The 16,208-nt window shown below is 40.9% G+C and overlaps 1 protein-coding gene across 3 annotated transcripts in view; it reads right to left on the minus strand.

The window, feature by feature from the left end:
- TMEM178B (transmembrane protein 178B) overlaps window positions 1-16,208 on the minus strand; it is a 192,903-nt gene that overhangs the window by 135,263 nt on the left and 41,432 nt on the right. For all 3 annotated transcript variants that reach the window (XM_085049542.1, XM_085049541.1, XM_085049543.1), the window contains one exon: window positions 7,961-8,074. In XM_085049542.1, the coding sequence (XP_084905668.1) occupies window positions 7,961-8,074 (114 nt within the window). The remainder of the gene's footprint in view (window positions 1-7,960; window positions 8,075-16,208) is intronic.

Raw genomic sequence — 16,208 nt, forward strand, 5'->3', positions numbered from 1 at the left:
TCTCTGAGAATATCTAGGTGAGAATCAACTTTGGGGGGAAAAAAAACCACAAAATACATGGATGGATGCAAAGGGCAAGGCAGAAAAGACAAAGCTGATGAAGGCAGAGATGAGAGTTTGAATTTATGAAAGAGATATTGATCAATTGCACACACCAGTGGCAGACAGACTCAAATTAGCTGTCATAATTCCAGTGATGCAGAGGGACATGCAGGCTCAAGCTCCATTAAGCGTAACCTACATCCAGAGCAGCCAGATGAGATTTGCAAGATTGAACTCTGAATTCCCACAGGAGATACCTGCAGTTGATTTATATTCCTGATTTCTTATTCCCCCACCAACTGTGCAATCAGTTCCTGGAGGTGGGTAGGGAATAATTGAACAGCTAAACTGTGATTCACCCAGCCAATTAAGGAGTCTTGAGTTGGGCCCCTAGACAAATCCTTCAGCTTCATCCAGTCTTCATGGGACAGAGCTACATTCAGCTCTAACAACACAGCCAAAATCAAGATGACCCAGTTAACATTAAGAATCTGAGGATGTAAAGCTGCATTATGGATTCTGCACATTAATATTGACATATTTTTTCAGAGTGTGTCCTGATTGAACATGAGGACCAGGTTTATTCCATAATTCAATGTCCAAAGAGCATCGCTGCAAAACTAATTAAAACAGCAACCACTGCCTAGTAGCTATTGACATCTAAAACCCACCTTCATGTTTCAGCCTGCAGCTTCTGTGAGGTCAGACCCAGGTTGTTTGGTTCAAAGGTTCTTGTCCTCTCTCATGCTATGATATTTCCTTGTGGATGGTGCATGGCTTTGTGAACAAACCACACCAAGCTCATTTCCAAAATGTTCCACTTATGTCTATCTTCTTGCACTGAAATAAGGAAGCACTTAGCTCCTCATTACTAACTCTGTATGTGGCATGTAATCACCTTGAAATATTTAACTGCCTGGATTTCGTCTCACTAACATTGTGGGGTGGGGCATTGGGCTGGGGTATAAACAAACTGGGACATAAATCATCATAAACCAGGCATTAAATTGGTATATAAATCAGAAATTATAGAAGTCAGATGGATGAGACCCATTAGATCCTCCTGTTTGTTCTTTCCTCTTCTCTCACCCAAAGAATGCACAAGGCATCATTCTTGATTAGCCAAGAGACAGAAGAACGCCCATCTCTCCCCCTCTGTGTCTCTCAAGAGGGAGAGAAGGGAAACAGAGAGCTCTGTATGCATATTAATAAAGCTATATTTTGACTGGCTGAATGACTGGAAATTATTAGCAATGGTATGTTTTACCTGTCAACATCTCCACACTGCAGCAGGCAAAATGTCTCTAATACTTCTTTGCAAAAAATCACTAGTAAGGCTGGAGGGGGTTTGCTCTCAATTTTCCTGCACTTAGAACAACTCTGTAAATACCTTAAGACTCTCTTCAATAATGAAGATAAAAATGTCTCCTTTTTTCCTATATAACAGTGTGAGACAATGCAAAACATCACCTAAGCCAAGGTGATTTCAAGTGCCTGCACTCAGAAATAACAAAAAACAAACAAAAAAACAAACAAGAAAAAAAACCAAACAAAACTTATCAACATGAAGGTTGCCAAGTCAAGTGTGCCAAAGCTCAGAAATACAGGAATTGGACCCTTTGAAAAGGTCAGTGTGAAAGGTGAAAACACAAGAAACCCCCAGCAAAGAGCAATCAGAGCAGAGATCAGTCAGTTGACAACACCTCCTCCTCCCTCTCACACAGGCACATTCCTCTACACTTACCCTAAAAAGTCCTTGGTGATAGTCAGTCAGTTCAAGAAATCTCTTTAGAGGTGGTCCCTAGCTGCATTTTCCTCATTTGCTCCAACCCAGTGTGAGTTGGGTGACCATTTGAAGTTTGGTTACAGAGTGTGGAGCACTTATAGTTACTCTGAAAGTCAACGGGAGCTGTGCTCTGGAAATACATAAAACTCAAGCCTTCTTTATCTCCAGCTAGACAACCAAAACCTCCACACAAGTTGGCTTCAATTGTCAGGCCTAAAATGAAAATTACAGCTAACCACAAGAGGTTATTAGATATTAATATATTTATCTTTACATGCCCTTCTTCAGTACAATAAGAAATGTGACAAAAGTCCATGAAATGGTTAACTCTGTCATAGGATCACAAGTTCTGTAATTTGCAATTAAAAAGGCCAATAACCACACATTCAGCAAAGAAAAAGAAACCAAATGAAGACATCATTGAATGGAAGCAGAATATTCAAAATGTATGGAGGATGTGCAAGAGGATGTGATTACAGTTATTAAAGACTCAATAATGAGTTTGCTTAGAGCAGATAAATTAAGGCCAAGTATGCAGCCCAAACTGGGTCATCTCCTAACTTTACATGCTTGTATTTGCAACCTTAAAAAATGCTCATTTGATTTTAAGTGAACTTTAAAGCAAACAAAGTGCAAACCCAGAAACTGTAGAGTGGGGTTTCTTACTGATTCATGAGAGTGGCAAGAGGGTCTCTCTGATTCAGCAGTGAGCCCCCTTGTTCTGTGAGCTGGAGGAGAACCTGCTGGCTGACAGAGCAGGCTGAGCCCTCCTCTCTGCCTGTGTCTCACAGTTGCACTAGCAGTGGATGTACACTGAGACCTCCATCTGGTACCCTTTGAACAGGAGGAGATCCTTCCCTGTTCATTCCCCACTTCAACACCAACAACAGAGTTTGAACATTTTTGCACTTCCCCTCCCAAATTGCTCCAGTCCATCACTCCAACACTTTTCCCAGTTGCAATGCTTAGTAATCCCTCATCTTACCTCTCCCAACTCAGCAGCACTGTTTTACCTCTTTGCTTGCCCTCGTTTTCTCCCTTCCCAAACCTTGGCCATATTTGCTATTCAGGCACCCCTGTCAGTTCAGGACTGGAGGATCTACTGACCTCCTCCCTAACTCCATCCCTGCTCTTCTGTTGCTAAGAAGCAACTAAAAAGTAGCATGCAGTTGGCAAAGTTATTCATCAGTGTAGGTATTAAGGTCACAGGCATATTAGCAGATCCTAAGATGAAGCCTAGCAGAAGGCAATAAAATCCCTTACAGATTTCAAAATAGGTCTTAGACTTTGATGCCAAAAAAAAAAAAAAAATCTTAGCTTGAAATAGCAGGATATGAAGAAAACCCTACAGCAGAGAGAGAGAGAGGGAAATGACAAGGTCTGTCACTACCACCTGGCCATTAGCTATGGGAACAATGAATGCAATGAAGATCCAACAACACAAGACCTCCAGGCATGTGAGCACCTGCTGCCTGACTAACCTCTGGGATGGCTGCCCTGTCTGCTGTAATAACCAATGCATTAAGGGATGACATCATATTGTCAGCCAAATGGCACTGACCACCAGGATGGAGCCAGACTTGAGGGTGTAATTCCATCTGGGGTCCCAGGTAGCTAATTAAAAACGAACCAGGATTTCCTTGTAGAGGCAGACAGGAATGGAAGGAGGCACAAGAAAATACAGGAGAAAGTGAAAGAAAGGAGCAAGAAAAGTGGGATGCTGCCTGTTTATTTCAAACACTGTTTTCAGTAGTACCCAAAAAAAAAAAAAAAGCTAAAATTTTCTGGGGTCAGCACTTTAAGATGCAACAATTAAATATTTATTGTTGCTTATAAAGGCAGATGGGGCCAAGTCCATGAGGCTGCTGGTGTTATCAACTATTAAGCTATCAACTGAGCTTCTGTGCAAATCTCAATTTCGTGTTCCATGAAGACTTAGGAAGTCTGTAGAAATTTGAAGAATAGACATTACAGGAATTAGAAGTACAGACATTTTCCTGAGTGTTAATTGCTTCTGGATATTTTTCCAGTAGTTTCACTGGTTATAAGGAAGTATTTGAGTGCTTTGTAGGCTCCTGCAAAATTCAGAGCGTTAAGGCCAATAAAATCCACTCAGCTTTCAGCATAAATGCTGTATGAATTAAAATATTACCACTCTGTACACCCTGTAGAAATTATTTCATCCAATACTTGCTCCTCTCAGAATGTGCCAAGCTATTACTTTTGACTTTAGAATTCATTTTTTATGCAAATGGCTTTCAGACCATCACAAATACAGGAGGTATTGCAGTTTTACAGAGTGCAGATGAATGTTATTATTCCAATACAAAGCATTGATTATTGTTTTTCTGACAATGCAGCTCTCCATACTGATACTTTAAATTCAGAGCCCATGTCCTGTGGTCCTGCAGTAAAAACATAAGGGTAGAAGACAGGCAGAGGAGATCCCACAGTGCCAGGCAAGGAGTATTTTCAAAGAGCCCAGGAAATTCTAAACACTTGGGAAGCATCAGCTACCTGTTTATGAACTGGTTCACTCTAAAGCAGTCTAGTGACACAATTTCTAAGCTGTGCAGGGAAAAAAAAAAAAAATCAGTTTCCATAGCAATTCCAGCCACTTCCTGCCCAGATGCAGCACTCTTCACATTCCTGGACACAAAACACAGCTGCTAGGGAAGACAGGCCGAGCAGGCAATGGCAAGCTGGAGAAGAACAGACAGAAATTCCCCCTTTTGTGGCAGCGTTAAATCCAAAGTACAAAACCAGGTTTGTGACACGTAGGGAGGGAGGAAAAATAAAAGACTTATAGACCCAACTATATACCTCACACAATAGGCTCTGTGAATCAGCAAAACAAAAGCTTTTGGAGACAAGGAAGAATTTTTTTATCTCTCCTCTATTGTAGAGACTTTCATGCTATATAACACAAGCCACTGGGAGCTCTGCCAAAGGCTCCGAGTGCCATGCAGAAATTGTCCCATTTTCAGCTACCAAGGCAGGAGAAAGGGGAGTCATTGCACTTGTTCTTTGAGAGAAAAACAAATCTCACTCATCAAGAGCTAACATCAGCAACTTGCTTGTTTGCAGCACTTTAAAGCCACAATAGTTTCTTCATCTGCCTTGGAGAGAAGATGTCTCTTTTACATGAAACAGTTAATTCTCAGAGTGCAGCATAAGATGAATATAGAGGCTAGGCTGCCTACATCCCATTAAAAAAAAAAATAGAACAAAACAAACACACCCACACAAAGCCAAACAGGAATGAAAGCAAAATGACCTTACTACAGTCCCTCTGATGGTAAAAAAAAAAAACGAAACCCAGCATCAACCCAACATGTGTTTGTTGTGCTCCAAAGAGTAAAACAGTAGACTGAATACTCCCTGGGCTTTGAGTGCCTTATCCCTCACAGTGGCTTTAAGGAACAGCTCTGTTGGCTCCTGCAAGATGCTAAACTGAATATAGCAAATCACCTCATTGCCTTGGAGGTACTGCCATTTTCATAGCAAACACAGCCACTCACCTGCTTTCCCCTAACAATGGTTTCCTGAAGATTTTGGGACAAGAAAAAAAAGAATTAACATCAACATAGCTTCCCTTTTATTGTCAGCTTCCTTAAAGCACAAGCATCCAGTTGAAATATTATTATTCTATCCCCTAAAAATATTTCTCACCTTTCCCAATACCTGCACTGTATTCTACAGCTCAAACCCCTGCCACAAGCACATTCCCAAGTTTTGTGAGCACATCTGTAGTATAATGAAAATGACCCTACCAGAACAGCATAAAACATATGGAACAATGTGTGAATAAATAAAGAACTGCTCAGATTTTCTTGGCTTTCTACTGCAATAATATACCTCCACTTATGAGAGCATCAATGATGCTGGACTAGTTTTTCAGAAGACAGAGCTATGGATCAGGTTTTGCACTCAAGGCTAGGGCCAAAATGAGACAAGGTAAATGCCTGACAGTGACTCAGTCATACCATCACACCAGCATCTTCCATGAAGACAGTTATTCATGCTCAAAGTTGTTGGGCACAGCTTTGTTTTGCTTCTCCGTTCCCCTCCCAGCTCATATAGATACTTCTTTTGTCTAATTAGATGAACGTTTATCTCCTGACAGGCAACAGCTGAAAATACTACAATCATCCTTCCCTGCATCCCTGTTTAACCAGAGATAGCTGAGAGGAAGTGATTGCAGAGAAGACAAGTCCTATTTCCCCAGCTCATGCTGCCATAGGCAATCAATTTGGAGCAAAAGTTCCATCTTGAAAATGTCAAACAGAATGAAATAAAGATAAAATCAAAAATGGTAAAGTCAGCTTCAACCATTCCTCTAGGACCAGCTGCTCCCTCAAGTTCTTCTAGCATAGCTCACAGCACATCCAGAGGATTATCTGCTCTGTGTGCTGACTGGTGCCATGGGGTCCTCAGCCTCAAATTAACTGTGCCTCACCCACTCCTGCAATTCAAGAGAAACTGCTGGAGCATCAGTCCTGCCTGCCAGCATGGAAAAAGCAGTCTGCAGTCCAAAGTGGGGACCCTCTATCCTCTGATCCCCAATCCATTGAACATGCAAAACAGATTTCCTTCCCAGGCACCACAGTTGGCTGTCCATACACTAGAAGAAGAAAATAACTACTACTGCAATACAAATATGCCAAATGAAAACAGTGGCTGCAGTGTGGAAGAGGCATTTTTCTTTACTCAGGTGACCATATATTCTGCTTTCACCTTTCCAGTCCCTCTGAAGTTCTCTGAGATGCCATTTTGCCCCCATATTTATTCAGAAAATACTTTTTTTTTTGTATATCATGCTACCAATCTGAAAAATAATCCATGGCAAAGACAAAGAAGATAGTCAGGCCTGGGTCCTGCTTCTTTTGCTGTTTGTCACAACATTCAATGAAAGGACCAGGAAAATAATAGCCAGGTTGACTTGGAAATATCAGATTGATCAGGGTTGAGATGAAGTAGCCATTTTCTTCATGATGTCACAAAAATATGTATTTGTCCACACAGACACATTTAAAAAAAAATAGACATTTATCAAGACCCTCTAGAACATTCTTAATTCTTTACCAGGTTTGACCAGGAAGGTCTACAAGCACCCATGAATCTCAAACCATGCCAGACCTCATGGGCACCAATGCAGGAAATCAATTATAACATTGCACCTTCTCCTCCCCAGAGCTTAAAAGGACCCTCCCAAAGCAGCAGCCACATAAGGGAGCAGTGACACAGCTGTGGGAACACCAGAGGTCTAGCACAGTTCTCAAACTGACAGAGTAGCAGCTCACTGTCACCTTTCAGGGTTCTCAGTCAGAATCAGCACTGCCTCAGCCCTGCCACCTTCAAGGAGCTGTAATGGTTCCACCAAAACAGAGCTGCTCAGGACATCCATCAGCCCCCATGACTATGCAATAACAGGAGCAATCACAGTGGCATCTTTCCTTGTGAAATCCTACCCCTTGCATTTTATCAGTGAAAACCCTTTTCCATCTCCAAGATAAGAAAAAGACAAGATTTAAGGTCAGCCAATACATCCCAAGGCAATTCCATCCCTGTCAGATCTTGTCGCTTCAGCAAATGTTACAAGTTGGTGACCACTGGCTACAATTATCACTGAGGGCTAAGCTCCTTCCTTGTGCCTTAAAGGGTGAAGCAATTCTCTTTCTAGACCTTCAAAGGAGAGTGATGCCACAGTCACACAGGAGCTGCTGGCAGCAGGACATATTCTACAATAAAATCCAGCAATGAATTCTCCTGGAAGCAGGAAACTCAGCAGCAGCAGCATGAGAATGTGCTCACGTACAGAGCATTCCACTGAATTAAAAAATAGGGCATTGATTTTGTTATTCATTTTTGTATTTAACTCAATATTAATCCCTGCATACAAATGCCTTTTCCCCCACTGCCACATTCTCATGCCTCAGCAGAATTTCCAGTCAGCAGCAGCAACAGAGATGTAGGTCCTAAGAACAAATCGATCCGTCTGCTACAAAGACAAACTGTATGTGAGATGAGGGCGCTGAGCAGGCTGTCACTCCAAGCCTCTGCTCTCATTTATCAGGGAGCCCCTCCTGCCTGCACACGAGGAGAAAGGGGAAGAAAGGCAGCAACACTTACGCAAGGCGTGCCACTCATCCTGGCGGATTGTCTTGGTGATGTTGTAGGTAAGGTTCTTGGGGATGGTGGCTGAGGAGTAGTGGTACTTGATGTACGAGCACCGCTCAATTGCTCCTGGGAAAGGCAAAATGCAGAAAAGTGTGGTTAAATGAATGTAATGTGTCCTAACCAGCTGTAGGCCAGATGGGTTTGACAACCAAAAGCAAAGCAATCTCTACCATCCCTGCCCACTGAGACAACCAGCACTGTCTCTCACCCATGGAAAGTAAACTCAGATCCAAATTTATGATACAGGAAGTTTATCTTTCACGCATTCCAGGGACCTTCCAGACTGGCCCTGGAGTAGCTGCCAGTGTCTGCTTCCACCATCAGATATCTGTGTGGCAAATTACCTCTTCTTTCATGTCATCTCGGAACTATGAGCTAGCGGCAGCCATGCAGTTACTGTATAGAAACTGAAACACCATGTCTTAGCTTTTTGTGCAGTCATGGGTCTCAATGCCCATACTCCAGGAGGGACACAAAGCAAACACCTTTGATCTTTCCTTAAATAATAAAAAACATGGAAAAAATTGTACATATAGACAGTGAACAATTTCCTGACCCCTTTCCACCCACTGCAGAAGGATACCTGACAGGCTACAGTCTCTTGAAGGTACCCAGACACTTTTACAGCAGGTTCAGAAACAGAATTCATTGACATCCCCAAACGATGCTCAGATGGCAACATCAATGATTGAAATGGGCAATTTTTTGTCCTCTGTATTTTCCTCAGAATTTCACCTATGTTCCATGGAAAAAAGCACCATGTGCTGCTTCTGATGTTTTCTGGTCACATCATTATGTTCACCTCTTACAAATACTTTCCTTCCTGTACAATAATTGCCCCTCCAGACCCTGATCTCCTGGCATCTCTCTGCATAGTTAGTGCCCTTAGAAGAATGGGTCTGGTGTAGTCTGATGCTTTCCATGAATTATAGCCTAGCTAAATTTCACATCTGATCAGAAACCTGTAATAGTGTAACAGTTCTTGTGTTGATGAAAGCCAGTCAGGTTTCCTACACTGCTTTTGCCAGCATTCTCAGCAAACACTGGCTTTATTAGACCTTCTCACAAATCTGTCAGATTCAAAGCTCATGAAAGTAATTTTCCCACTAATATTATGTTATTTTGGCTCAGGCCTTTGATAACTAAATAGGTATCCCTAATGTGGTTGGCCACGCTGTTTGTTACTAGCTACCACTAGTCAGAGAAGTAGCTATGCTGGAAATGCTTTTATGTATTAAAAATACATTAAGACAAGCACTCAATAGAATAAATTAAATGAAGCAATGAATTATATAAATAATAAAGAGCACTATACACAAGGAGGCAGGTAGAGGACACTTACTGCCTGAACTGAAAAGGCAGACCCATTAGCCTTATATCGACAGTTCCACAGCGTAAAATATGCTTTTATACCTTCAGAAATACAGGTTTCTACTAAGGATTGTAAGATACTTCTTGGCATGAACTCGTATCATAGACCATGAATTCACAGCATGAAGAAGAAACCCCATGAAACAAGTTATTAATTACATCACAGTCTACCAGCATCTTCCAAAGTTAGTGCAATATAAACATTTGAGGTCCTCATTGTTTGCTTCTCTTAAGTATTCTTCACATTCTGCCTTTGACAGCAATTAGATTAGACAAAGCCAAATATTATAGGGGGAAAAGGCAAAATATTTACATATGTATCCGCCTGCCCTGACAGCGTGATGGGCTTCTGTGTGAGTCTGCACCATCTGGGCACCAAATGTACGCCCAGAATTAAAGTTTCAAACTAAGAATAGTATTTAAATAAAAAGACAGCTAGTGTGCAAAGAGCTTTAAAAAATCCCCAAATCACAACCTTGCCTTCTTATAGGTTTTCCTATCCTCTTTTGTTCGGTTGCTTGCATAGATTAGAAGCATCAGCAAGAAAACGACAAATGCTTATTTGTCAGAAATTAATCTTTAAGTTATCAGATACCTGCCCAAACAAGAGATTTATATAGAAGTGCATAAAGAGACACAGAGCCAAGATACAAAATAAAAGCTTACAGAAGGAAGGCAGGAAAAATCCTGTTCTATTTGCAGCTCTTCTGGAACCAAAACGACTAATTTCTACTAAGGTCCATCAGATTTCTATTTCTGAAAATACTTTTGGTAGTAGTGCAGCAAGCTGTTCAATATCACTTTTATCACAAAAGCAGAAAGAGATCATGGTCTGAATTCAGGTCATCACTTGACTATACCCATGATTTTGGGCTTATGCTTACTTCCCCATGGCTCTAATGAGACTTAAGGTCACAAAAATAGCTTTGGGACCACTGTCAAGCAGGGTGGGCAAATAGGGCTTGGTACAGCACTTGGCATGGCAGTTCACAAAGGGCACTAAAGCCCTGCCAGCCCCACCAGGGAGCAATGGTGTCCACTCAGCAGAAACCCACAGAAGAAACAGAGTCTCTTACTGAGAAACTCAAGATTTTCATGGTCCAAAATGACAATGTTTGTGATTGCTTGGCATTTAAACATGAACCATTTCTTTAAACCCACTCTCAAGTGTAGGAGAGTGACTATGCTGAGTCAATGCAGCTACATCAGCAAACATCTAGCCAGAGGTGAGAATTAGCTTTTGAGCCTTGAAAAAGGCTTTCAATTGCCTAGACCTGCCAATAAAAATTAGGAGAAGAGTGAGTTTATGGGCAGTGATAATTTCATACTTCTGATGCTTCTCTACTTGTCCCACACAGAAGAGCACAATATTCAAGATGCCCAAATAGCCAAGTCCTGGAGGTCCCTGTGAGAGCAGAAGCAGTGAGAGCATTTTTTTTTCTCAGAAAAATGCTCCAAAATCCTTCCCTTCAGAAGAATTAATAGCCATGCTCACTCCAGTCTTTGGGGTGTGAAGCAAAGCAAACATTCCCTTCCATACCCTCAATAGGATAACTGCAATTTATGGAGCACCTCCATCCTTCAGCACTAACTTAGACCAAATGCAACTTTGCTCTGCACTTTGCTCCAGTAACTGGGAACAGTATTTATAGAGCAAAGCAGTGGCTGGGGTTTTTTCACCTATGAGCTGCCATAGCAAGAGTTACAGCTGGCCACCAGAAACACAAAACCCACCACAAAGCTGCTCCAGTGATAGAGGCAGTATAACCCATGTTGCTCTGAGCAAAGGGAAATGCTTGCTGAAAATCCGAAAGAAAAGTAACTGATATCTTCCAATGGAGTGCTAAGAAAAGGATCAGCAGAAAGATGCAACCAGAATCATGGAGAGCAAACCTCTGCCATGCCATCATCCCAAGCACAGATGCTCAGGGGATTCAGCAGCTGTTAACTGCGGCTGGCAACTCCCTGTTCCTGCAAAAGTCAGATGACTAACTTGAAATAAGAAAACTAGAGATAGCTTCATCCTCAGCAGCTAAATATTCACTGCATCCAACATGTACCTCCTCTTACTGACCCACTTACCTGCTCAGTTCCCTTCCCATATCTGCTGATCATTGCTCCATATTATCATCTTATTTTTCTATAGTATTTCCTTTTCTATCCATTACATGATAAACTAACCTAGGCCATAGCAGAAATATCACCTGAAAACACTGATTTTTTTCTATTCAATTTTCAAAACTTTACCAACATCCTGATGTTAGTTCAGCTGCTAATGAAACTGAGCTACCACTACATTACTAGAGCTGTAAACACTATCCCAGCAGAGGCATCAAACTGTTTGGTAAAGCAAGGGGTGACTGAACCATTATCCCACTCTAAACAGAAGAGGGTAGAGATCAATTAAAAACATGGTGATACTACTGATGTCCATACTGTATCTGTCTGGTGGGTAGACACACAACTTTTTCAGAAGTTTTGGACCAGTCTTCATTACCATGTGCCCTCACCACTCCCTTAAATATATTTCAACTACCTTCAGGCAGCTTTTCCTTCTTCTGTTTTGCAGATTCCTCTGCATGAACTGTTTGTAGCAAACAATTTATTCTACAAAATTCACCTTTTGTGCTAGTTCTAATTTTCACAAATCTGTTTGAGAGTTACTACACAAATATTTCCCAGTAAAAGGAATCTTAGCCTCTGGCTTGCAAACTGCACTCTATATATATTTTCTATTCATTATGAGAAACTACCTTCTGTATGAGAGATTGCCTTAATTCCATGGTTTGGTTACTGTTCCCTCATTGGGTGAACAGCTATATCCATACCAAAGAGAGAGATGTAGATTGGTCATTTAGTCTCTAATTGTTTCACATTATCTTCAGAATATCTGTAGAGCAGAGGAAGTTCAGAGTAGTTTTCTTTTCTTAGCATAGCATTTCAATAAGGTTACCAGAAGCTATAATCATAGTTAGGACCAGGATTAGGTTACAAAAAGCAATTCCATGTGGCATAAATATATCTCTGCTATTGTCTTAAAAATATTCTCTCACCTGGGCAAGCTCACAGTTTAATTTTACTAGCATTTTTGCATCCTCCAAACCAGCCCTGACCATTTAGACTGGTGCAATTTCAGAATTATCACCCTCAGATGTATGTATGTGATGCCCTCAGTTACTTAAATCATTTCATATGAATCATCAAAACTCATCTGGAGGTGCCTTAATATAGGCAAGATTGTTGCAGTTTCAGCATGAATTAACTGGTCAAATTAAACCTTGGAGGAGGATGGAAGGAGAAATTAAGTTCTACTTTGACCAGCTGCTATGACAGAACTGCAATCAGAGATTGCAATCAAATTGCAATCATGCAATCAGATATGCTGACTAGTTAATGAACTCAGGATGACTTTTCTTAATGAAATCAGATTCTTATTAGAAAATATTGCAACATATTTAACAGGATTTTTTTTTTACTTCTGGAGTAATACTAACCATGAAAGCACTGGTTACATATTTTTTCCAGATCTATAAATAGATTAGCACCAAAAATGTGGGAACACTATTCTTTTGCATTAACTGCAGAATTATTTATGTTAAAAGGGTTCTCTAGATGTCAACCAGCCCAATCCCCTGCTCCAAAGAGGCACAACTTCAAAGTTAAAATCAGATGCAAAAATAGTTCATGTTGCTCAGGGCCTTGTCCAATCAAGTTATAAATACCTCCAAGAATGGAGGTGCACATCCTTGAGTACCTATTCCAACATCTGACCATCCCTAAAACCTAATCAGAAATTCCCTTGGTGCCACATGAACACTTTGAATAACAGAATACCTAAGAGCAAAGGGCTAAAAATCTAGGAAGAATATGCAAAAAGCACCACCTTAATCAACATGTCTGGTGAATATTCATTAACTTATATGCATAAATAGAAGCCAATGTTCCAATTAATGAAACTCAACATAGATTTTCAGTTGCAGCATGGGGCAAATTATTAGAACAAGAGACCATGTTTCTTCCTGACTGGCTGTGGCATCATCCTGCATTGGGGTTCAGCTTGATCTGCCAGTAGGACTTGTTGCTACATGTCCTACATAAAGTGAAACAACTCCTGGTGTTCCTTGCTGTGAGCTGCCAGGAAATTGGGCTGATGCTTCCCTCCAGCTGATGAGCTGGAGTTCCTGTCTGTTGGGTTTAAGACTCAGTTGCTAGCCCCTAGCTGCTACACCTGCAAATGGCCAGAGGTGCACAGTCAGATTCTACTCACCATCTGGATATCTGTGTAAAATCAGAGAGATCTGGCACAGTGCCTTTCCCCATTCACAGACAGACCCAAGGGTCACATACTGGGAGAGACAATGAATGTGTCTATGGTAAATTGTGACATGGATCAGGAGTGCACTTTTGAAAATGACCACCTGATCATGTCTAGTTACTGTGCTCTGCTTCAGAACACGATGTGCTCTGAGATGATGCCCATTAGATTCTTCACAATTAAAGCTAAATTGGAAGATGTGCTAGTGGAAATTCAACTAATGATACAAGAGCAGAGCCAGTTTAAAGTAAGATCCCTGCCTTGAACACCAAGTGAACATTAGGTCCTAAGCAAAATCATTTAGTATAAATTCAACTCTGCCATACCACTTGGGGAGAAAAACAACCAGAACTTCAGATCACCAGAAAAGTTTTGTACAGCCACAAAACTGTATTAATCTGTAACTTATTTTGACACCTTTAAAGAGTAATTTTAAAACTGTATTTCAATGGAAAGCCTGAAAGATATACATTGAAAATTCTAAAACATTTTTCTTAATTTCATCAGGTCCTTTCAGCTGAAACCACCAGCCATGTTAGACCAAGTTTCACAAGTGGTTCTGTTCCCCAGTATGCTCTTTGCTTCAGAAACAATTTTCTGCATGAAAATAAATAACCATTTACTAACTGTACTTAAGTGTAACTACAAATGTACTTACAAGCACATTAGGCATCTCTATACTCCCTGTTGGGTAAAACGCAAAAAGCCTGCAGTGCAGCCTGCTAGGCTGCTAGTGGAAATCAGGTATTTCAATATTATTCAATTAAACTTGCTTTTTACATATGGATGCCTTTACTGACCACCAGAAAGATGCAACAAATACAGAACTTCAGGGGAACATACTCAGAAGATAGCAGCATCCTCTGTTTTACCTGGAGGAAAAGCTTGCTTGTATCCACTGAGTTGAGAGCCTCTGAAGAGATGAGACATAAAATATTTTGTCCACAAAATGGCACATACCCAGCAAATACATTAACAGAATGCACAGCTTAAAGATTTTCATTAGGAAAGTGAGCAAACATTTTTTTTCAGAGAGAAGCAGAACTCTGATGCTCTTTTTTCCTTCCATTTTTATTTTACAGCTCATCTCACTTGAGTTCCAAATAAAGACTCTCTCAGAGCCTCTAACTTAGTGAAGCTTGTTAGAAAATGTTCAGCTGGTAAAGTAGTCTAGTAAAAACTTAGCAGGAGGGATGGTTGAAAGGATTCAATATACTGTTCTATACTGAACTATCCACACAGAAATGGGGTAATAGACAAGAGCGTGCCATTCCCATTCTTCCCAGGTCATCAGGAATGAAAACCTGACAACTCCCTTTTAGTACTGACCCACTAGAGACATAGAAAAAAACCCAAAAAACAACGAACACATGAAAAGGAAGCCATCCCTAAAGATAATGGATCTGCAGACACACAACAGCTTTGTTGTATGTGGGCTTTATGGTGACCACATTCCACAGAGTAACTTCCACAGATTTCAGACTGTTACACCTACATGCCAATTCCTGTTTCCGTACCAAAATATCTAAATTTGCTTTTCAAGCACTGTGTGAGCAAAGATAGAGGTGGAGAAGACAAGCATATGCACCGAGCGGACAGCAACATTTTCAAAGTAGAGAAAAAATAAAGTGCTTGAGCAGCTTTTGCCAGGCCTGTTCCTCACATGCTCTCTGGATAGCCCAGCAAATAGCAGCTTGCTTAAAGCCACCAGCTGGCAGAAGATAAATATTCCACCCATGATAAGAAAAGAATCCAAGTATGAGACCAAAAGCTGAATTTGCATTGGAAAGTGATGAGCTCACACTTTCTCTCCAGGGACCAAGGAAAGGGGGCTGGCAAGGAAGCAGGAGCAAGAAGATGGTTATGAAACACTTTTTTACTTCAGCTATTAACAGTCTCCAAGCCACAGGGCACTTGAGAGGAGGAAGGCATCTCCTTGCTTCTATTAATCTTTTTGTCCACCTATTTGATTTGGGCTGGCCACAGGGGAGAGGGAAGCAGAGCACAAATGAAAAGTTAAGGAGGTTAAAAGGGCTGAAAAATATTTGCTCCTACATGTTTGGAGGCAGAAATTAAATGATCAATAAAAAGTCAGTGAGACAGCAATTACCAGTAAAAACTCACTGATGGCCCAATAGCTCATGGAACAAAGCAATAGCTCAGCACTGCTGTCAAGCCAAAGAAAAAGCACAGCAAAGGCTATTCCATGGACAGGTTTCTTCTCTATCAATGTACATCTTATGATTTTCAAAGGAAGATGCTCCCATGAAGCTTGGTGTTTTATGAACCTGCTTTAAAACCTATTTCAAAGAGATGTCTAGGAAGCAGAATCCCAGATTGCCAAGAAGAAAATAATGGTGGACCCACTGATATCACTCATTCTGCTGAGTATCTGTGATCACATGCAGTGAAGTCCAAGGGTGCCTGTCTCTGTACCTTAGAAAGCTATTTCACATGCTGCTTTGCAATGTAAATGTGGCTTTCCAAACACATTTAGTCCTCTTCTTAAAGTGA

The sequence above is a fragment of the Lichenostomus cassidix genome, chromosome 1Ab (genome assembly GCF_008360975.1).
Source record: "Lichenostomus cassidix isolate B80296 chromosome 1Ab, HeHo_3.0, whole genome shotgun sequence".
Taxonomy (NCBI): Eukaryota; Metazoa; Chordata; class Aves; order Passeriformes; family Meliphagidae; genus Lichenostomus; species Lichenostomus cassidix.